Genomic DNA, 24,270 nt, shown 5'->3' on the forward strand with positions numbered 1-24,270 from the left:
AACATTCCCATGCAAAGCCAACACATGGCAGAACCATGACCCAAACGAAACCAAAAGAATGACAGAATAAAAAGTGCTGCACAAGCACAAAGTCATTTCTAAAGATAGTAAAATTAATGATATGGACAAAAGATTGTAGCAAATATTTTCACGCTGACACAAAAATAACAGCATTATTGTCATTTAATATTATTCTGATTATTTTATAAACACTGGGAACAGAATTATTTTTGTACCCCTTTTTTCATAATACAGTCTTCACACTGATTATTTGAACACTGTTTTTAAGAAAATAGCTCTTCCATGCAAGACATAAACTTCTTCAAAATTATAAATACTTTGAGACTTACACTCCATAATTTTCTCTCAGCTCCTAAAAGTTTAGGATGTCACAGCTCCTAATGTGATTTAAATAATACTCTTATTTCTTATTATTACAGGTGTACTGTACATTAAAAACTAATTTATATATGTGAATGCAGTATCTTGCCTAATTAAGTCTTCATTTTGAAAGTTAAAAAACAGGAAGAATATGATAAATCATATTAAATAATTGATTTTGCAAAATTCAGATACTCACTACTATACTGACCTTCGCCTATTGTAAAGGATGAGCAAAAGTAAAAACTAAAACTGAATTAATTTCAGTCACATGTAATTTTACACCATTTTCCTCTTAAATCTTTATTCTTTCCAAATTATCTCTAATTTGAACAATAATGGTCATTTCATTTGTTCATTCTGTATTTCAAAATTTGAGATTTTAAATTCCACATTAAGCAATATGGTTTTATAAAATGTAGTATTTCAGAATTATGTTAACAAAAGCCATGGCTTAATATTAGAAAATATTCTAAAGAATTTTAAAACTTCATGAAAAGAAAATAGTGAAAAAGAGAAAAAGCACCTTTGAAACAAAATGAAACCTGTAAAAACAACTGAGTTCCAAACAGCAGAGATAACTCTGAAACCACATTGAAGAAAGATTATTGCTATATATTATATAGTATCACATTTCACATAGAGCTCACATAAAACTTTCCACAGAATTTATAACAAGATACTTATTACTACCTTATATCCAGGTCCTAACTGATGAATTGCAAATATCTGCGCAGGGTTGAGAGCTTCGCTGAATACATACACGGCACCAAGTTGACCACAGAACACCCTATTTGCATCAGCAGTTTCTGAAGATCCGAGAAAGCACTTGTCATAGCTCTATTTTTAAAAAGTCACAAAAAAAATCAATGTATTATTTTGTAATGATAAAATATTTAAGGATATCTGCCTTCACTGTCATGAATACCTTAAAATATAACAATAATAACAGAAGAAAGCATCACTTAAGACTTTATGGAGTATTTAAATAATAAAGGCCAGCTAAAGACTTTTAGAAAAAGTGTATCAGTTAAATATTTTATATCTATGGAAAAGCAAAACAAAACAAATCATCTATTCAATAATCACTTAACCACTATAGAAATGTTATACTTAAAGGCAAAAGGGCTTATAATTTTATTTACAAAAGTAAAACTGATTTTAAAACTCTAATGATTTAACAATTGTCCATATATAGAGAGATTCATCTGAATCAGAGAATGACTATTCTATATGTTATCCATAAACACATAAGCCCTAATTTTTGAAACTATCTAATGTCTCCCCCAGGGATATATATTCCTCTATCTCTCCACACTAAGTCAAGACACAATGAAAATCACTTCCCTCTCTTCCATGAGTAGGCATTATGCAGAACCAAATCAATAATGATCACCAAAATCTGCCACCTAAAGCACACGGTATCGTGCTCTCCATCAGACTTCAAGACCTTAAGAAGCCACACTTACGAAGACGCTTCCCATCTCTGCTTCCTAAAATCTCACCAAATATTAGGCCCCGGTTTCCTTCCCCCATCCTCACAGGATATTACACACCTTAGCACTAATAAGCAAGACATTAAATATATATGGTTTGTCTCTGTGCCTCAATAAAAAGACAAAATATCTGTGAATGAATTACGAAGACAGAAACTCATCAACAGATACCCAATCTGTAATTAAAACTATAGGAATTGAAGAATTCATTGCATAATGTTATGTGCACATATGTGTTATTGCCCAGACCTCTCCATTTTTTGGTACACTACTGCAAATAATTTAAAAATCTAAGTTTTTTTTTTTCTTTTCTTTCTTTCCCTCCCTTCCTCTCTCCCTCCTTCATTCTTTCCTTCCTTCCTTCCTTTTTAAATATAACTGTAGAGTTAGTGACAGTCAACAAAATCTCTTGGGTTTCTTCCACTCTATAATAAAAAGTCTCCCCTTTGGAAGGCAGATATGAAGTAGAATTTCATCTGCGTATTCTAATTCTGCAAAATCATTCTCAAAAATTGACTGTTTCTGGCCCAACTATGAGTTTCTAGGGCAGAAAAAGCAAACTTGTCCTATAAATGAATAGACAGTAAATATTTTAAACTTTTCAAGCCACATGTGGTTTCTGCCATATAATCTTTTTTGATTTTTGTTTCTCTCAATATTAAAAAAAAAAAAAAAAAGAAAAACCTCTAAAAATGAAAAAAGAAAACAAACAAAAAAAAACAAAGATTCTTAGGTCATGCAAAAACAGGTCAAGGTTCAGATATGGTCTTCAGGGGGTACTCTTGACTTAGGGCAAAAGCTATGGACTGTGCACACAGCATTTTGTGGAAGAAAACCAGAGAGAACAAGAGACCCTGCTTGAGTAAATTAAAGTCTGGAGAGATACAGACAATAACTAAGAAGTGAATTTTGTTAAAAAGATGTAAGTTTTTGTAAAACCAGGCATGCTGGAATGCTTGTATATTATTGGGTTTGGAAGTACTTTTGGCACTAGAAAACATCTTTTACTTTTGTTCTAACAGGCCAGGATAATGACAGGGGAAAGCCAAGAACAGAGCTCTTGAGGTTTTAACTCTAGATATTCTCTGTCCAGAATCCAACTGTGTTACCTCCCTCACCGTTAACAGGCAAGTCAAAACTAGTATTGTTTGTTATTAACAAAATAAATCATTTAATTGATCTCCCTACTTCTGTCATTTTTTTCCTTCAGAATATTCTCAATACTGCAGCCTGACTGATATTTTTAACATATGAACCAGCATTATATCACTTGTCTGCTCAAAAACTTCCAAAGATTTTTAATGTTGGGTAAGATGGGAAAATCCAGGTATTGTGTCTGCACTTAAGGCCCTGCATGATTTCACCCCCTGCTGTCTACCTAACCTTATCTCTTAAACATTATTCTGTCCATTCCTCCCTCTGTTCTAGACAAACTGATTGCTTTTTTCTTCAATTAACTTTTCAGTTCTGTCTCAAAGACTACACTCACTGCTTCCAGCAAATGAGATATTTCTCCTCAATATTCACATGACTTGCTCCCTCAACTCTTCTACAATCATCTCATACCATCTGGCTTCCCACTTCCCTACACCTATAATTTCTATGCCTAGTCCCACTAAAATTTTTTCCACAGCATTTATCATACAGACTACAGGTTATATTAATTCATTTTGTAATTAAAATCTTTCCTATCATATCCAAATAAAGTGCAAGACACAGTTTTTAACTGATTGAAATTTTGGAAAGAATAGAATACTGCATAGATGTTTTTGACCTAATACTTAATTTATTGAGCAATTTTCTTTTTTTTTTACCACTAATTGTCTATTTTAGCAACTTAATTATATTAAAGACCTAAAAATTCACTTAAAAGAAAATAACTTTCAAAGTATAACTATTAAGTTCCTTCCGAACTATTTTATTATACAATTCATGTTATGAACAATGACAGATCACACATTCAAATACATTAAAGCACAGATTTTAAAAAAAACAAAAAACTTACATCATTTGTGTTAACATGCCAAGCCATATCACCATAGGATACCAGTTGCCCATTAACATAACACCGAATTTCACTGTTCCTCCATCGATTATAAATGTGGACAATGCTGATCATGTACCACTTAAATAAAAAAAAATTTAAAGACCTTAATATGTTTAGTTATTGTCTAAAAAAGCAATCATAACATTCATAACACACTACAAGAAATGCTTGAAATAATAACAATTACACATTACTATTTCAAGTTCCCCCTTATTTCTCATTTTGCAGATGGAAGAAGTGACTCATAAAGAATAAATCTGTGATGAAGACACACCTAGAACACCTTGAACTCTGGAATGATACTCCTTCCATTATACTAAGATCCAAATGTTATGGAAATACAATATATTTGTGTTCATTCATTTAATAATATGTATATTCTGCCAGGCACCACAAACGCCCAAGTTTGACCAGACAGAGCATAAGTCCAGCTCTCCTGAAATTCATGATATAATGAAAGAGACACAGTTTAGATATATAAAGATATATAAAATGATGAACAATGAACTCTACTAAGGGGAAAAAACAAAACCACTGTAAACTGAGAAAGAATAACCTAGGATTCTACTTTGGATTGTATGGTCAGGAAAGACCTGTCAGAGGAACAACATTTTAACATTTATAATAAAATTTAGGTGATTTCAATTCCACAATTTAGATTTATTAGGTCCAAGTATAATTACATATTTTAACCTGATAATGTGTGACTATGCATTAAGAATCTAGGAATGAGTTTATATTAAGTTCTAACTTTATAGCTCCTAAGTTCAACCAAAAGCATTTTAAGTGTATACTTTGATACAGAATGGTTTAAGTTCTGTAACAATTTGTGGCTCCAACCCTTACTCTTTTGAAAGTTAATAACCTAAGGCTAAGGATACAGAAATATTTTTCTAAAATATAAAAAAATTCAAAAATTTACAGATACTTGGACAAGTATGCCTTCAGTGGTTAAGGAGGGAAAATTAGATTTAGTTTCCTCCCCCAAAATAAAAATATATAATACACACTTTATTTCCCAAATTACTTAGAAATACTATTCAATTATTTCATATAGCATATTTTGAAAAACATAAGCCTATAGTAATAATTCCCAACCACTAAAATATTAGTTATTTCAAGGTGTCTGAAAAACTTTGAACAAAATTTCATTTTGATTTAGAAAATAAAAATTGTGCACTCAAAATTCATGTAAGACAATAATACAAATGACACTGTTCCTCAATTATAGAAATAAAATGTCAGGTCAAACTACTGAACCCCTAAAACATGGGCCTTTCTTAAAGTTGTTTTCATTTTAGGTAATCCTTAACTCCAGTTATTGCAAACTGAATCTTCACTGGATCAGAAACCAATATATATATATGTTTGTCCTGACTAAAAGCAGAAGAAAATCTTTAAAGTCAGTCATTTGACAACTCATATTTCTAAATACTATGAAATTATCAGGCAGAAGCCATGAAAATGGAGCCTTAAATAAAATTAAGAAAAATCTTACAGTTTACATGCGTAAGAATTCAAATTTACCTATGTTACCCTCACTGAGTTTGAAAATTTTCCATCAGAATGCCATCTAGGTAACACAGGAAATACGGTCTTTATACTGTGGAGTAAAATTTTTAGAAATTTCAAATTTCTAAACAGAATACACATAAATAAATGTCTTTAAATAGAAGAGGACTTCCTGCTATCCAAAGACAAGTTTAAGATAAATAATATTAGGTGTATTATTATAGTTACTGAGATACCTAATATAGAAAAGTACTTATTTAATAAATATTTATTGAGCTCTTTTTCCTGTGTACCAGATAATTTAGTGTACTGGGCTGGAAAATACAAACTGTAAATTCATACAGATATAAACTGAGTTCCCAGGTTACCAGCTCTATGGCTTCTGGCAAATTATTTAGCTTCTCTGAACCAATTTCCATGTCTAAAAAAGGAGGAATAATAATGCCTACTTTATGGAGTGACTGAGAATATTACAGATAATAGGCAACATATCAAAATTATAAGGAACAGTTCTTAATACATATTTGGCACCCATACAAATAAGACAGCATTAACTAAATATATATTCATTTTTTTATATACTATGTCCCCAAATGAGATTTTTTCTGCTGGAATTAACACTATTTACTCCTCAGGGTCATTTACTGAGCATCTGTTTCATGCCAAGTATCACCCAGACTGCGGGCATACAAAGATAACATATAAACCCTTAAGGAGGTTTCACCAGAAAAACAAACATGAAAACAACTATAAAACCATCACAAATATCTAAAACACAGATTTGGGAGCAAAAGAAGTAATGACTAACTGAAGGCAGAGGGACAAGACAAGACAAATGGAGAAGGAAGGCTAACAGAGAAGTCACTAAAAGAGTAAAATGAAACTTAAGATATAGCTTAGGGGCACCTGGGTGGCAAAATCGTTAAGCGTCTGCCTTCGAATCAGGTCATGATCCCAGGGTGCCGGGATCGAGCCCCACATCAGGCTCTCTGCTCGGCAGGAGGCCTGCTTCTCCCTCTCTCACTCCCTCTACTTCTGTTCCCTCTCTCTCACTGTCTCTCTCTCTGACAAAAAAATAAAATCTTAAAAAAAAAAAAAAAAAAAAAAAGATATAGCTTAAAGGATGAATACAAACCGTTGCGGAAAAAGGAGGGAAAGAAACATTCCAGGCAGAAGAAGCCTAATACTTCCCATTATAACACAGAGGCCTGGCAAAATTTTTCTCTGTGTTTAGATTTAGCTGCAATAACAAAGACCAGCTTGTAAAGAGAAGTGTAGACACCTTTAGTAATTGGACTTTGTTTCTGCATAATGTGGTATCACTAGGAATTTTAAGCAGGAAAGTGAAATGATCATCTTCATAGTTTAGGAAATAACCAGCAGTAGTGAGTGGGTGGGTTAGGAAAATGTGGTTAAAGATAAAGCTGAAAACTACTGCAAAAGTTCAGGTAAGAAAACTATAAAAGCTTAAATTAAGACAAAGGCATTTGTAATTAAAAGAAGGGGGATAGGGACTAATTAACAGAACTGATTAAAAGTGATGATACAAAAAAGGCAAATGTAAGATGGTTTCCAATTTTTCACTTAATTTGGTTGTGGTACCATTAACTTGAGATAATTAATACAGTTAGCCACTTAATTAGCCAGATAACAAGATGTGGAATAACAGAGTTTGCTTTTGGTCATAACACTGATACGATACCTGATAAAACTGATGAATGAATAATGAATGCAGAGTTGAATGAACGAACTGATCTCAGTGAAGATCAAAGTAGTTTCAGGAAAATTAACTTTTCTGTTTTCTTTTCTTGGTATATCAATATATCCTTTATACATAATAGACAAATGCCTTTTCAATTCAAAGAGCTCAACCTTTGACTTGATATTTTTGACTTATATTTTTAAAGAAATGGGAGGAAAGCTGGAAACTGTGTATCATATGATAGTATGAACATCTACTGAGGTCTGCATTTAATTAAGACTCAAAAATAGATCTATAAAAGAAGAACAAGAAAAAAACCCATAATAAAAATTCACAGGAAAGGGGTGCCTGGGTGGCTCAGTGGGTTAAAGCCTCTGCTTTTGGCTCAGGTCATGATCCTGGGGTCCTGGGATCGAGCCCCACATTGGGCTTTTCTGCTCAGCGGGGACCCTGCTTCCCTTCCTCTCTCTCTGCCTGCCTCTCTGCCTACTTGTGATCTCTGTCAAATAAATAAATAAAATCTTAAAAAAAAAAAGAATTCACAGGAAAATATAACATGATATTTATACAAATACCAACAGTAGCTAACACATAGGTGTTAACACAAGGTCAAACATCTGTAAGTGGTACAGGTAAAAAAGTTTTAATATAAACATTTCTTTTTGAAAGGTCAGTTAAATACCTTATTAAAGGATAATAATTTAGCTAGGGCATCTTCTGGAAAAATAAGAAAAAAAAAGAATGTATTTATCTTGAATAATGAAACAATAAAATAAAATACTTATGGTTTTCAAGGCTTATGAGAATCTTTACAGGTTTTTCAACACCTCTATCACTCTATGGCCTTGCACTGGCCAAGACTCCTTAGAATCAATGTATATAGAGCTGCTACAAATGGGAATGTATCTCTCATAAGGAAATAGAGTAAAAACAAAAACAGAGAGAACAAATGGGTTAAATTGCTTTTTATTGGTTAATGACAATTTTATTTGGTTCTTAACTTCACCCTAACTCTCCGTATTTATACTCTTCAAACCACTGTTATCTAAACTTACCTGATGAAAAAAAATCACCTAGAGCATTTGTTAAAAACATATTCCTAATACGAAAATTATAATTCTAAGAAGCTGTACTTATTACAAATTCCTGAGGAAATTCAAAATAGTTTGGCACATTTTGCAAACCCTCCTGGGTGTCTTCTCAAATCTAATAAGTCAGAATTTCTGGTGGAGGGACAACTGAAGTTATAGGAACTAACTGTGATTTGTATCAAGAAAAAAAGAACCTCCGATCTAATATAAAAATTTATTTTGAATCATTGCTTTTTAAGCTATTTTCCAAGTATATATTAATGAATGATTATTACACTGATATTCTTTAATAAAAATAGCTATTACTATTGCTTAAACATAAAGCAAATATTTTTATTAGACTCAGGTAAAATTTTTAAATGTATATTTGAAAACCCCATCCTAAATCATAATTTCATCAATACATGGCAAAACACACATGGGATCATAAGCAAACAAGGAAACAAACAAAAAGAAAGAAAAAGAAATGACACTCCTTCTGCTATATGTGGGCTCATCATCTCTGTTATGGTTGTTCCTGTGGATAAATATTCCCGTGGATAAAACGTAGAGTGTGCCCTAAAGAAGGTAGACAATCTCACTGTCATATATCCAAAAAAGACCCTTGAACCTGGAAGGGGTAACTGGCCTTAAACATGTGGAAATAAAAACTCCTATTATTTCTGTCCTTTGTTTTTTTAAAATTCAGGACTTTATATATATATTTATATATATACATATATATATTTATATTTATATGTATATATTTTTATATATATATATTCATACACACATATATATTCATACACACACATATATGTATAAAATGGAACATCTCTCTAGAAAAACCCCAGGTAATAGCGAATTATATCTTATAAATCTAGTTACATAGTTACACACTTCTCTGCATTTTCTCTTGTTTCTCTTGTTTTTTATGTTCAGAGTAGGCTTTTAAAAGTACATTTCAACCTGGTCTCTGAATATCCATATTCTACTAGATATTAAGCAAAGGTATATTTAATGGGCCAAAACATTAGCTGTAGAGCAACATTTCCTCCTTGAAGTCAGCATTATTGAAGAAGCAGAAATCACTGCAACCTTCAATCTCAGGAAAGAAGATTCAGAACTACCAGGATTAACTAAAACTCCCTCAAGAAAAGTCTCTCTGTATTACCAAATCTGGAGGTTTAACACCTGACCTTTTGAAAGAGCTAATTATCTATAAATCCATAGTGCATGACATGTACACATATAAAAACTACTGTGAAGTCTGAATCTCCAGTCTAAAAACTGGTTCTAATATCTAAATCAAATGAAGTCAGAGGAAGAAGAGGGAAGAAGAACAAGAAAAAGGAGGAGGGAAAAGGGAAGAAGAAGGGGAAACTTAGGGGAAGATGAAAAGGATGAACAAGAAGAATTAGAAGTAAAAGAGGGACAAGAGAATATTGAGGAGAAGAAAAGTAAAGGAAGAGGAAGAGTAAGATGGAACTGTAACTAAAGCAAAACTTCTGCAAATGTTCTTCATACATAATTCCTCAAAACTATAATTAAGTAACAAAGTTCACATATAAGTTTGCCTTTGAATAAACTTTGAATGAATAATGTAATTGTTAAAACTCTTTAATATTGTTTTCATAAACATGCTGAAAATTGAAAAGACACTGTATTATTTCTGTATGACATATAGCAAATTTATATATTCCATAAATTATTATATATGACACATACAAAATTATGTACCAAAATTTTAGGATCTAAATAAAGATATAAGAATGTGTCAGTAGTTAGGATTCTAAGTGACTATATTTTCCATTAAACCTGTGTAAAACACCTTGTCCAAAAGCATAAAATCTCTCTTAATGCTCATGGATAATGCTCTAATTCTCTACAAATCCAATAATTAACTTAGTTTTTGCAGTGTACATTACTGTGCTAGACAACAACAAGAAAGGCTGGTAAACTTTCAATTTTAAAAATGTATCACATAGTAACAACCACATTACTTGGCCTTTTTTTGCCATGACTACCTTTCTTACTCCTGCCACATGGAAAAGGTCCTTGGCATACTGCCCCAGAAAGAGCACTGACCACAACACCATCCAGGCCTTCTTTCTCACTTTATTAACAGTAACACCTCATTTATTTTACACCACTAGAAAATAAACTGCTCAACAGAAACTAGCTGTCCAGATAAATAGAACCTACTCCTTCAGGAAACAAAGGGTTCTCTTTGGTTACTAAAGTATATTTTATTCATTTATCCAACATATATTATTAGCAATCCACCAAGTTCAGAATTCTGTGGCAGGTTTATGAAGGAATACAAAGATGAATCTAACACATAGCTTAGTTTCAAGAGTTACTAAATAATGCACATATAAATGAGTAATAAAGATTTAAGAGAAATAATTGCTGTAAGAAATACCAAAATAATATGCAATGATAGAGATTATATTGGAAAGCAAGGAAATCAAGGAAAGATTCCATGGAAATGGTGTTATATGGAATGGAACCTAACAATAAGGTGGGATTTGAAGACCAATAGCCATAAGTGAGGAGACACGTAAATGTTTTCACACCAGAGACTGAACATTTGAAAAGGAAAAGATAAAAATTGAAACATGTAGAGTAGTTCAGTTTTGACAGAATAAAGAGTATAAGCTAAAAGCTGAAAGTGAAATCCAAATCATGAAGGACTAGGCTAAGAATGTTAAATTATTCTATAGTTAGTGAGAAGCAAATGACTGGTTTGAGCAGTGGAATAATATGATCATGACTATAATCAGATATTAGTATATAACATAGTTTGGGAAAGGAAGAGACAAAGGACTCAAGATAAAGAGAGAACAATATGAAAAATTTAAGCAGCAACTAAGGACTTTTTTTAAAGACATATATTACAGAGATACATAATACAGGAGTGGAAAGTTGCACTGATACCATGATCAAAAAGGGGATGAAGAACAAAGCCGACTCAAGTCCCCACTATCATGAAGATGGTAGTCTTTGGCTTTGATTAAGCAGCTTAATCAAAACAGGGGACTTAAGAACAGACTGAATATGGGACTGGAAATGTAAATTCAGTGTTACATTTTCTGTAAAAATGAGGGGCCAGAATGACATTTACATGGCAGTATCTTTGGTAGATATAAGAACAGAGCTATAAGATATAACAGAGCTGTAAGCTATAAGAACTGAGCTTGGAGGTAAGAATAATAGTGGAAAGCTTATCATGAAACTGAATAAAAATTTCCAAAAAATTATATCCTCCACAAAAGCAGGAATGTTATTTGTTTCGTTCACTGTCATATTTCTAATGCCTACAACAATGTCTGGAACTCAGTAAGTACGCAGTAAGTATTTATTGTAAGAATGCCATAGAATAGATCCCAGCAAGCAAGTAAGTGAGACGGACACTATGAGAGGTCAAGAGACTGATCTTTTTATGTGAATAGTTAGACATAAAAATAAAAAGAAAATGCAGACAAGGAGAAGAGAAAAGCACTATGAGTCATAAGAAAAATCAATAAAAGAGAATATTACAGAAGTCATAAAAGGTGAATTTTAAGATGGGGGAATGGTGAATTGTGTCATTCTCAACAGAAATATTTACTTACACCTACCTTACGTGGTTGAAAATCGTATTTCACACAGTGCTGAAAACCTTTTCCTTTAGACTTCAGTGATGTGACTATTAGACAGTTGCCAACGAAGTGAGCAGAGTAACCAACTCCTTTGCTAGTACGAAAACTGTAAAGAAAACTGAGAATACTATAATATCCTCTGATACAAAGAACTATATTTCTAAAAATTATTAAATACATAAAATATAAAACATTATTATAAAAATGAAACTCATTTCCCCATAGAGTAGAAGGGGTATTACATGTACCAAATAAAGATTAAACCATAAAAGGTTTAGAACAACAAAAGAAGAACTTTAAATTGAGAAAATAGACTACAGATCAAAAACCTTCTGAAATTTCAAGGTAAAATATCACAAATAAAGAAAAACAGATTAATCGCCAATGAAAGCCTACCAAGTAGATTTCATTTACCTTCCAGGACCCCTGAAATTAGAAAATACAGACACCATTTACACAGCTACTCTTTTCAAAAACAACTTACTCCCAATTCTATTATATCTTTTTAAATAGCTTAAAAAATACAAAAAAAAAGTTAGAGCCAAGTTTGATAAATGATGTAGGTAATCAAATAAAGGAGTACATTTTTAGTCAAAAGAAGAACAGGATGTGTCTATGAAATAGTTATTTTCTTCTAAGGGAACACTCCTCCTAGCTGTGAATTTAAGCACAGTATTATAAAAATTGTAAATGCTCTGCAAAATAATGGTATTATTAAAATACATGTATGATCTGCCAAAATGACCATTCTGAAATTCAACCCATTTATGTTTGGAAGTTCAGATGTTTGTTTAGAACTCCCTCTCCCTACTGTCCTTATATAATCTTTTATAATAGAGCTTACGATCTGTTAATAGCTCACATTTTTCTGCACTCACATTTCTGAGGCAGTCAATGTACAAAAGTGCTTAATTATTCTCTCATTAAATCTGATGTGACAGGTACTACTGTTATCTTCACTTTACAGTTGAAGACACCAAAGCACAGGATCAATACGTAGTGAAGACTCAACCCCAGGCAGTCTTATTTCAAAGCATTGCAAACACTAAATGAGGTAATACAGGTAAACAATGCCTAGTGTATGGTAAGGCAGTCAATGAAAGTTTGATGTTCTCATTATTGCGCATTATTGGTAAACTAAAATAATCAAGCTCTCAGTCCGTTACAGGTCAACCTATCTGGGTTTATCAACCTATTCTGTTAGTTCTCTACCAAATAATTACTTTTATTATTTGTATTTTCTTGCATAGTAGTTACCACTAATAATTTTAAAGCATATCTTAATTATGTTCATAGAACAAAGAAAGTAAAAAGGCAAAGTAGTGAAATCTGGAAGGAGTTTGTTTTTTTTTTTTCCTCCCCTGGGTTGGGGACTTGCATGTCCACTAACAATCCCCTTACTAATCTATATTGATGTGGACTGGAGAAAGAGGCTTGTAAACCTTGACTTTCTAATGGTAATTGGGAAAAAAGAATAGTGACACAAGTTGCCTAAAACCAATAGCAAAAAATGAATAAATAAACTGACATATGTCTTTATAGTTTTAACATATACAAATATAAATATAAATATATATACACACACACACACACACACAAGCACATACACATTCTATTTAATATGTTGCCTTGAGACTGTTACATATTTATAAAACTGAAATACTTAAGATGAAAGTATGAAAATTAAATACATTACTTACCAATAAAGATAAGGTTTATCTTTATCAACATTAATGTTATTTAATGGATCCATACGAAACCAGGTATTTAGGGTGAAGCCATTCTGATAAGGCCACTTTGCAATAGGAGGCAATGCAATTGCCTACAAGGCAATGAAAAAAGAAAAGTATCAGCTAAAGAAAATGTGATAGTAACCAAGGACAAACATAGCCTTTACAGATCAAAAAACAAGGAAGGTATAAATATCAGAAAATCATGGACTTATCCCCAACCAATACACTTTCTGTATCACCAGTTTCAATATCCAGTCCACTAGACCCTAAATTAGAACTTAAAGATTGCATTAACCTAAGAGATAGAGGAAAGAATTTGAGCCAAGCTGCCCTTCAAGTTTTTTAGACCTACCACTCTTCCACTAAGAAAAAGACAGGCAGTCCAAGAGATCATCTGTTATTACCTCCATAGTAGGACTGAAAGAGCCCTAAATCACATACAGTTGCAAACACTAGTGAACCAAATTACAACGGAAAAAAAAGTCTTACAGAAGAAAAACATAATCTTAAGTGATAATGAAACAATACTAGTTTTTGTTGATCTTGCTACAACTGGTACAAAACACACACCTGGGAGGCTCTAGAATAGCATTTGTCTCAGTTTCACTGTGGACTTCCAGTAATTCCATGGATAAATAAGGTTATTTATATTACGGTCAATCTCTTCAACAAGAAGACATTCTCTGAAATTTAGTATATAACAACTAGACTAAATGTTTACGGGACCTGAAATTGCCCATTTCTAGACGGTACTCTTCAATCTGGCTCCTACCTCTATACCAACCAAACCCTTCTATAAAGAGTACACTGTATCTCTAACCTTCTCCTATTCTTTTAAGCTAATGCATATATCCTCTCTTAGTCAATGTACAAAAGCTAACTTTGTATAGTACTTTCTGATGTGAAACCCATACACATTTACATCCAAACCACTTGTGCCCAATCTCAACACTCATTTCTTAGATTCCTTACATTTCCTTCTGATCCCTTATGTTAATAGCATATCCTTTGGGATACCTTTGTGATTTTGGATTTAAGCTGTCTTTAGTCTTCTTCCATATTTCTTTCTAAAATATTCTGGTACCCACAGCTGGATGTTCCTCACTGTGCCCAATGAGTCCACAGGATTCCAAAATCTATATCCTTCACTGTCCCCTAGTCCAACAGACTCCAAAATCTATGCTCCTATTTAATTTGCAAAAGAAACAATTCTGATGTTTAGATGGAATGCTTTCAGTAAACTATTTCAGTGAATTAGAAGAATTCACTATTTCCTAAATTAAGCAGATTCATGAAACATGATAAGCATGAAAGGCAAACCTTAATAGTATATCCATAAAGGCCACAGATCACATAAAATGTCATCTTACATATAAGCCACTCTATAGAATTCCATTCCAAATTGCTCATATGAAGGGAGCATAGCTCATAGAAACGCACCTCCACATTATAAAATATAATTCAGAAGGCCTACTCTATACGGTTACTTCAGAGGGAAAGTAAGCAGTGTCATAATTTTCGTGATCCAAAGGCACTGCTATCAACAATGGTCCAGACAATATGTACCCTCTTGTTACTATCATGCTCATCCAGAAGTAAATTATTAAAAACACTGTAACGGTAAGGATTTTAAAGTCAGTTCCTATCTGAATTTTTCAGTAGTTCAGAACCAAAGATAACACACCTGGAAATAAGCCAATGCATTGTTAAAAAACAAAACAAAACACTGGACTTAAGGTCAAGCAAATGTTAGTTCAGGCTGTGACTCTAATTTATGACCCTGAACAATGTAACACTGCTGAGGCTCTTTCCACAACAAATTTAATAGCAATAATATCATTTATCTTATACATAGTTTTTATGACTCAAATGAAATAAGAGTTGTAAAAGTTCTAGTTCCTTCTTTGCTTCCTTTCCTACACAGACTATATTCCTAACTGATATTACCCTTCATGAAAATGAGTGATACAGGGAAAACCAAGAAAGAAGGAGTAGATAGTCTAAGTCCATCAAAATTCCCTGAATGAAAATAACTCAAACATACACCACTAACAACATGTAAGTAAAATTCTCTGTGTGTGTGCATGCATGTATGTGTAAAATGCATTACATACTGATAGAAAATATTCACAGACTTCTGGTAAATGGATCAAATATCTAAAAACATGATGACTTGCAACCCTATTGAAGAAATTCAAATCATTTATTAAAACAGTTTAAACATTCTGTTTTAGCTAGTTTTGTTGATTCTATCAGTAAGACAGTAACTTGTTCATATTTCTATTAAAACACTTGGCTCCTCTCACTCCTTAAACTGCTATCTACTAGATGTCAGATCAAGAACACTTCTATAAAATATATCAAAATATATGTATGTATGCAAATAGAACTATTACATAAATCTGAGAAAACCGATACCTTCTTAGGGACAGTGACACTGTTTTCTCTGCTAAGTACCACAATGTACATTTGATATGTGCTCCACCCTAACAATCTGATATGTAAAATTATTAACTTTCATCTGGAAAGAGATTTTTAACTTTATTATTTTTGTTTCAAAATTTTTAATTTTCCTATTTTTGTTTCACAATTTTGTTACAATGGAAAAATATAACTTAAAAAAAAGATTAGTAACAAAATATTAAGGGAAAAAAACTAGGGGAATGGTTGATGAACTGAGAGACTACAAGGATACTTATGCACTAATAACCAAAGAGCAAGAAATATTTACATGATATGTACAACTTATATAGTACTTAAATACAGAAAAAGTGTATTATTTCATTACAGGCTCACATTAACACTCTTCCATGAGAAAGTACTAATATTTTACATGAAGGTAAGCCAAGAAACATTAAGGCACTAGTCCTCCACAGTAATGAAGTAGAGGATTCTGAAATCAAAACCAGTTTTCTAGTCAAAAGTTAGACATACTCTCTACAATGCTACAATGTTAGATAAAAACGATAAAATCAAGCAGACTGAGAACATGAATTCTTTGAAAACAACGAAACGGATAAACTTCCAGCTAGATTAATCAATAAAAAAAATCCAGTGTCAAGAATGGAGGAGGAGGCATCACTAAATATCCTACAGACATTAAAAGGGTAAAAAGGGGATATGATGATAAACTTATACCAATGTAGTCAACAACTTAGATTAACTGGAAAAATTACTTGGAAGACACAAACTACCAAAGCTCACTCAAAAGAAAATAGAAAACCTCCCTATATCCATTAAAGAAATTAAGTTCATAGTTTAAAACCTTCCCACAAAGAAAACTCCAGGCCCAAACAGCTACAATAGTGAATTCTAGCATACATTTAAGAATAAGTAATATCAAATGTACATAAACTCTTTAATAGAAAGAAAGAAATAGTTCCAAACTCATCATATGAGGAATTACCCTATCACCAAACCAGAAAAAGATATTATAGAAGAAAACTACACTCCCAAATCACTCATAAAAATAATTGCAAAATATCTTAGCATTACATTAGCAAATCAAATCCAGTGTTGGACAAAAAGATTAAAACATAGCAACGAACTAGTTTTGATCCCAGGAACACAAAGGTTGGTTTAACACTGAAATATCAATCATTGTAACTCACTACATTAATAAAGATTAAGAAGAAAATCCTATGTTCACTTCAATAAAATCAGAAAAAGCGTTGGACAGAATTAACACAACTATCAACATACTGATGATTAAAAAACCTCCCCGTACATAGGAAGAGAAACAAAAGATATTTAAAACTTAATGCTAAAAACTACAAAACACTGAAAAATCACAGAAAACAAATAAAGGTAGAGATATACTATGTTCATGAACTGGAAGACTCAATAATCTCTCCAAATTGTTCTATAGATTTAACATAATAAAATCTAAATCACAGTAAGCATTTTACAAAAGTTGACAAGTCTATTCACATGTATTAAAGTGCTATCTAGAATAGCCAAAATTATTTTAAAATAAAGACCAAATTTGGCATACTCACACAACCTGATTTCAAGAACTACTTACTATACAGCTATGAAAATAAAGACAATCTGATATTGGCATAAAAGCAGAAACGGAAGACAAAGGAACCAAACAGAGTTCAGCAACAAATCCACACAACCCATAGCCAGATAATTTTCAAGAAAGGTGCCAAGGTAATCCAATGTCAAAGGACTCTCTCTTTAACAAATGGCCAAAAAACAATTCAATATTCATATGCAAAACAAACAAAACTTTAACCTCCAACCTTCTGTTGTATCATATTTTAAAAATTCACAAGAAGAGAATCACAGACCTAAATATAAGAGCTAAAACAAAAGAACTCCTGGTAGAAAGTGCAAGAAAAAAATGTCATGACCTTGGTTTATACTAATTTCTTGGATTACAAAAGCATATGCCATTAAAAAAAGTTTAACTGAACTTCACCAAAATTAAAATCTATTTGCTTTGGGACACCTGTTTGGCTCAGTTGGTTAAGCAGCTGCCTTTGGCTCAGGTCATGATCCCAGCGTCCCGGGATCGAGTCCCACACTGGGCTCCTTGCTCAGCGGGGAGCCTGCTTCTCCCTCTGCCTCTATCTGCCACTCTGTCTGCCTGTGCTCTCTCTCTCTCTCTCTCTCTCTCTCTCTGACAAATAAATAAAAATAAATTTAAAAAAATAAAATAAAATAAAATCTATTTGCTTTACGAAATACTGTTAAGAAAGTAAAAGAAAAGCCAGACTGGGCAAAGATATTTGATAATTATCCATCTGACAAAATAAGTTATACATCAAATACATAATGAACACTTAGAATAATAAAACAACCAACTTTTTTATCTGAACAAAGATTTGAACACAAATATCACAAAAGATGTAAAAACAACCAATAAACATGAAAAAATGTTCAATAGCATCAGTCATTAGGGCAATACAAAAATTATAACTACAATGATATACCATTACATAACCATTTAAATGCCTCACATAAAAAAGATGGACATTGCCCAGGATGCAGATCAACTGGGATTCTCATACACTATTGATGAGAATGCAAAATTTTCCACTATGGAAAGCAATCTGCCCTTTTTCATGAAATGAAACAAACACTTAGCATAAAACCCAGCAATTTTTTTGTTTTGTTTTGTTTTGTTTTATTGTGTTATGTTAGTCACCATACAATATATTATTAGTTTTTGATGTCATGTTCCATGATTCATTGTTTGCATATAATACCCAGTGCTCCATGCAATCTGTGCCCTCCTTGATACCCCTCACCAGGCTCACCCATTCTAAAACTCTGTTCCTGGAGTCCATAGTCTCTCATAGTTCGTCTCCCACTCCAGTTTCTTCCCCTTCATTTTTCCCATCTCCTAATGTCCTCCGTGTTAGTCCTTATGTTTCACAAATAAGTGAAACCATATGACAATTGACTTTCCCTGTTTGACTTATTTCACTTAGCATTATCTCCTCCAGTCCCATCCATGTTGATGCAAAAGTTGGGTATTCATCCTTTCTGATGGCTGAGTAATATTCCATTGTGTATATGGACCAAGTCTTCTTTATTCATTCATCTGTTGAGAGGCATCTTGTTTTTTCCACATTTTGGCTATTGTGGACAATTGCTGCTATGAACATTAGGGTGCATATGGCCCTTCTTTTCACTACATCTGTGTCTTTGGGGTAAATACCCAGTAGTGCAATTGCTGGGTCATAGGATAGCTCTATTTTTAATTTTTTGAGGCAATTTCACTTATGTTTTTACTTAAGAGATGAGAAAATATGCCCACAGAAGATCTATGTTCAAATGAGCACAGCAGTTTTATTTAAAATAGCCAAAAACTGAAAACTCAAGTAGTGAGTTGGATAAACTAGTGAATGGATAAACTGTGGCACATCCATAAAATGTAACACAACTCAGAATAAAAAGGAACAGAATAAACTACTGGGAAGCTATAACATGGGCAACCTCAAAAGTATTACAGTAAGTGAAAGAAGCCTGACAGAAAAAATTACATACTGTATGATTTATTTGAAATTCTAGAAAAGGCAAAATCATAAAAGCACAAAATAAATTGGAAGTTGCAAAGGACAGGGGCTGGGAGAGGGGACTGGTCAAAGACACACAACGGAACCTCAGAAAGTGATGTAATTGTTCAAAATCATGACTGTGATTATAATTATGAACTTTAAAACTCATCAAATTGTACTTTTAAATGAGTGAATTTTATGTGAATTATATCTTAACAGAACTGAATTAAAAATAAACACATGTATTTAAAACTCACCGCAGCACTACAACCAGGGAAATTGAAAAAAGTATCAGGACCATGTCTTTGTGGCATCTGATTAAGAACTGATAATAATTTTACTGCATGTCTTGGCTAAGGAAACAAGAAAAAGAAATGTCACTGTACAAATTTAGCAAAAATACCTAGTATATCATGTTAGACACTATACTGTTTTCTAACTAGAGAGAAATTAATTTTACATCATTTACTGAACTCTTTAAGGAGAACAATTTCCATTACAAATTCAAGTTTATAGCTCTCTAGAGACAAATTGTTGAGCATTAAGTATTAATGCACTAATACTGAGTACTTTTCCCTCTGACCACAGCTTACCCAGATTCCACTTTCTCCTCGAAGCATGCTGAACAAAAGCTTCAACTCCTTGACAGTGATGCTGTAGCTGGCAAGAACCCCCAACATATCAACTAGAAGATCTTCAAAGGAAAATAAAGTTATTCTGAACTCTAGTCATGAGCTGCCATCTGTCAAGGTAATACACTTTTTGAAAGACAAAAGTTATCAATTCTCATTTCTACATACATATTTATCTAAACGTCCTCATGAATAGTCATTCTAATTAACAATTTTTAGGTCCTTGGATAGCCAAACACATAGTATTCGAATTTTGGGATTTTTCCCCATCAGATTTACCATTATAATTGTTTCATTAGAAAATATATAAAATAGATTTTATAAATTCCCATAATACACACACACACACACACACACCTGCTATATGCAGGGAAAGGAAAGCAAAAATACACAAAGGTACAATGATTTAATGTTGTAAATTAGTTGTTTTCAAATAAAAAAGTGAGAGCCGACCATATTTTATTTTAGATTTATCTATTCTTAATAAAATATACTCTTGAAATATTCCTTGCCCCATTAACGGTTCCTTGCCTGGCATTATTCCAAGTAGTTTACAGTTATTAAGTACACAAATCTTTGTAACAAGCCTATGAATAAGTACTATTATTAGCCACTTCCTAAAATGGGGAAAGTGAGACATAAATAACCTAATCACCTTGTCCAAGAACACAATCTACTAAGTGGCAGGGTCAGGATTAAAACCTAGGCTGTACGGCTCCAGAGACTAGTCTCTAAATCAAAGTATCACTTAAACACATTACTAGTGGTATCCATTCTGCTCATGTGTTTATGTGCATATAAGAGACACACCAGCTCACCATATAATAGGAAAATTATACATTTAATCTCTTGTCCTCGATTTCTTTCTCATCTAGACATTGTGAGTAGTACTTCTATCAATCATTCTTTGTAAGAAATTAAAGATCTGAATATTTATACTTCATTTTCTTACTCTAAAGCTCTTCCTAAGGATTAGAAATACTATACAAAGTATTACAATCAATACACATATATATTCTAAATAACGTATCATCAATTAATTTAAAAAGTGAGTTAGAATAAGTTTAAATAATTAGTTTCTGATTAATATCACAAATTAATACCTGGAATTTGAAAGTTTGAAGTATTTATTATGTATCCATTTCAAAATAGAAATTTCAAATGGTTATTTTCATCAATAAATAATTGAATAATCTTAGTTAATGCCACAATAAGTAAGCAATCCCTATGATTAAACTGTCACTTTTGATATGCCATTTTTGAGAGATCTTTTAATGAAATAAACTATTTCACCACTCAATAAAAAAGTTTATAGTTACTACATATTAGTCAGAAGATTTTTTAAGAAAAAAATCTACATAGAAATCAAGCACCTTAAAGCCCTAAATTAGTAAGAAGCAGTTTCAAGCAATTAGCTGCAATGGCAAATTCATAGATTTCTTAACATTTACCTACAAATACTTTCCTAAAAAATTAAACTTCTTTTTCTAAAATGTTATCCCATCTTATATGTGTGTCACAAAAAGTAGCCTATTAAATTTGTATTTAATTACACAGTTATTAAATTTCTTATTTAATGTATATGTAACATAACCAAGTAGCTCAGTTGACTTTTTTTTATAAAAGGTGTTTTTTTCTGAACAAAATTTTTAAAGGAGAAAAAATACTCAGACTATGAAATTCTCTTGTCAATTTAGTATATACAGATATTTAACTACCTTCTAGTAAAGCCTATAAGTACCTCTTTGAATGTGATATGGTATAAAGATCAAGAGTGAAAACTTAGTAGTGATTTTTGGTACTTCATTACTATGTTATATAAATTTTATTTTCTCTACTGAAAAGTAAGGTAGAGGTATTTATCTGGCATTTATTCAATGCTAAAATAACAAAAAGTGAAAGTTTGTGTTACCAGTATTATTATTGAAAAGCAAAGATAAGAGAATTAGGAAGCTTTATATAATAGAAAACATGAACATACGAACTTTTAGAGTACTAATCAAGCTTACTATCATCTTATATCTCAAAGCTCATGAATTACGTACCAGTAAATTACCATGTATATAATTGTGGCTCATTTTCTAAAGTGCACTTTATAAAGTGGTAGCCACATTATTTCAAAAAACAAACAGGCAAACAAAAAACTTCAGGGATTAAACCCTGATATGAGGACTCAGAGATCACATGATATTCTATACAACATGTAAGCACCAAACATATAAGCTTATGCAAATAAATTCCTGTTAAACAATGCTACAACTTACAGAATGGTTTACAGATGGTACATATCATCATTAAAAGGAGGTTTTAAATTTGAATTTCATTTTTCATCAAGTTAACCATTAGTAACCAATATAGAGAATGCCAAATCACTCTAGAGATAGATACCACCTTGAAAGCAATCAGAAATTATTTTAATATAGTCTATAAGAAAAACAAAAATGTTTAAATATTGTTTAAAAGACATTCATCTTTAATTCTTCACTCCATTACTTCTTAATGTTTTGTTCTACTAATATTAAAATTAATTATGCATAAATCAAAATATGATAGAGGATTCTCCGGTATCTGAAGTACTTGTTAAGGATCAGATACGAGATTGTGAGGAATCATATTAGAACTTTTAAAATTATGAAAACTCTTTTATATCAGAAGAGACATATGCTGAAGATTCATGGCTTAAAAGAATGAACATTTTAAACACTAAGCTTATTTTCTGGGAATAATGTTGCTCTTGACCATATCTTTCAAAACATTTCTATTGAAGTGCATCTAACAACAAAGGAGAATGAACTTGCAGGGAGATAAAGGATTGGCAATGAATAATCATAGACTTCATATTTGAAGTAACACATAACAAGGAGAAAATTAGTATTTTTATCTTATCCAGGCAAATTTTATGTTGTATTCTATATCTATTTAATACAAAAGTTTCTCTAAAGAATATCAAAGTAAAATGGAGATACTTCCCAAAAATTCAACACGCTTATCCTAAGAACATTAGTTTCTCCTGTCATAGTTCCATATATGCGAAACTGAGAAGCATGGAGCTTGAAGTTGGTAAGGTGCACATATACAGAATAATAATACATATTGTAAAATTTTAATTACGTAAAATTTAACTAAGTACTATGTAAAAAGGTAGTTTATTTTTCTGATAGATTTCGTGGTTATTTATTCCATGTAATTGAGATTTTCTAAAACCTGGAAAAGCAAAATCAGAATTATGCTTGTCTAATAAAGAAAAAGGTATTTTCCATTCTTCAAGTTTTCCCTTAATATACAGGGCAAATTTTCCATACATTTCTACTATCTATTTTAAATCAAGTTAGCTCCAACAAATCTACACTACCAATACAATATAAAGAGAAATACGTGACTCTTGATAAACACTTTAAGTATATTATCCTGTCAGATAACCTCATACCTGCTATCATGTCATCTACAGCACTCATTTTCAGCAATACTTGTTCAATTAGCCCAACTTCTGTGCTAGTCTGTAAATTCCGAACACTTTTTCGTAAAATGGCTGTAAACATGCTCCATATTTCTGCTTGACATGTTACATCACAGTGCTCCAAAAGCTCGGTCATGCATGTTATACTCTCAGCATCCTGGATAATAAAGTTCATCTCCAAGTCAAATTCTCCACCAACCAGCTGAAAATAAACAAAAAGAAACAATAACTAATGATAATAGGAGAGATTATTTATAACAATAAAAATAATAAAATAATTCAACCTGCATGATAGCATAGCTACTCTAAAACATTTCAAGTCTTCTAGTCTAACACTACTTTTGATAAAAATTTGAAAGCTACAGATTAAGGGTGCTATAAGAATGAAAACTAGCAATGTCTAGTTTTTTAAAAATGGAAAAGGGTAATTTCAAATCAAATGGAGCAAAATGGTGCAGAGGACTACTGGGTAGGATTCAGGACAAATTCCTATAAAAAAGAATTTGGCTCCAAAAAGTGATAATCATTAGAAAATGCAGAACTCACAAATGATAAATTTTAAGACATGAAGTTCATTTTCTTTTG

General features: G+C 32.0%; 1 protein-coding gene across 1 annotated transcript in view; it reads right to left on the reverse strand.

Annotated features, from left to right (window-relative positions):
* LOC308339564 (neurobeachin) overlaps nucleotides 1-23,858 on the reverse strand; it is a 190,479-nt gene extending 166,621 nt beyond the window's left edge. The window contains exons 1-7 of the mRNA XM_080798359.1: nucleotides 23,656-23,858; nucleotides 20,190-20,290; nucleotides 19,854-19,949; nucleotides 13,553-13,674; nucleotides 11,832-11,958; nucleotides 3,883-4,002; nucleotides 1,075-1,221 (exon numbers count right to left, since the gene is read on the reverse strand). Coding sequence (XP_080654485.1) covers nucleotides 1,075-1,221; nucleotides 3,883-4,002; nucleotides 11,832-11,958; nucleotides 13,553-13,674; nucleotides 19,854-19,949; nucleotides 20,190-20,290; nucleotides 23,656-23,821 — 879 coding nt within the window. The 5' untranslated portion in view covers nucleotides 23,822-23,858. The remainder of the gene's footprint in view (nucleotides 1-1,074; nucleotides 1,222-3,882; nucleotides 4,003-11,831; nucleotides 11,959-13,552; nucleotides 13,675-19,853; nucleotides 19,950-20,189; nucleotides 20,291-23,655) is intronic.
* Between the last annotated feature and the right edge of the window lie 412 nt (nucleotides 23,859-24,270).

Source organism: Martes martes (genome assembly GCF_963455335.1).
Source record: "Martes martes genome assembly, chromosome: 3".
Taxonomy (NCBI): domain Eukaryota; kingdom Metazoa; phylum Chordata; class Mammalia; order Carnivora; family Mustelidae; genus Martes; species Martes martes.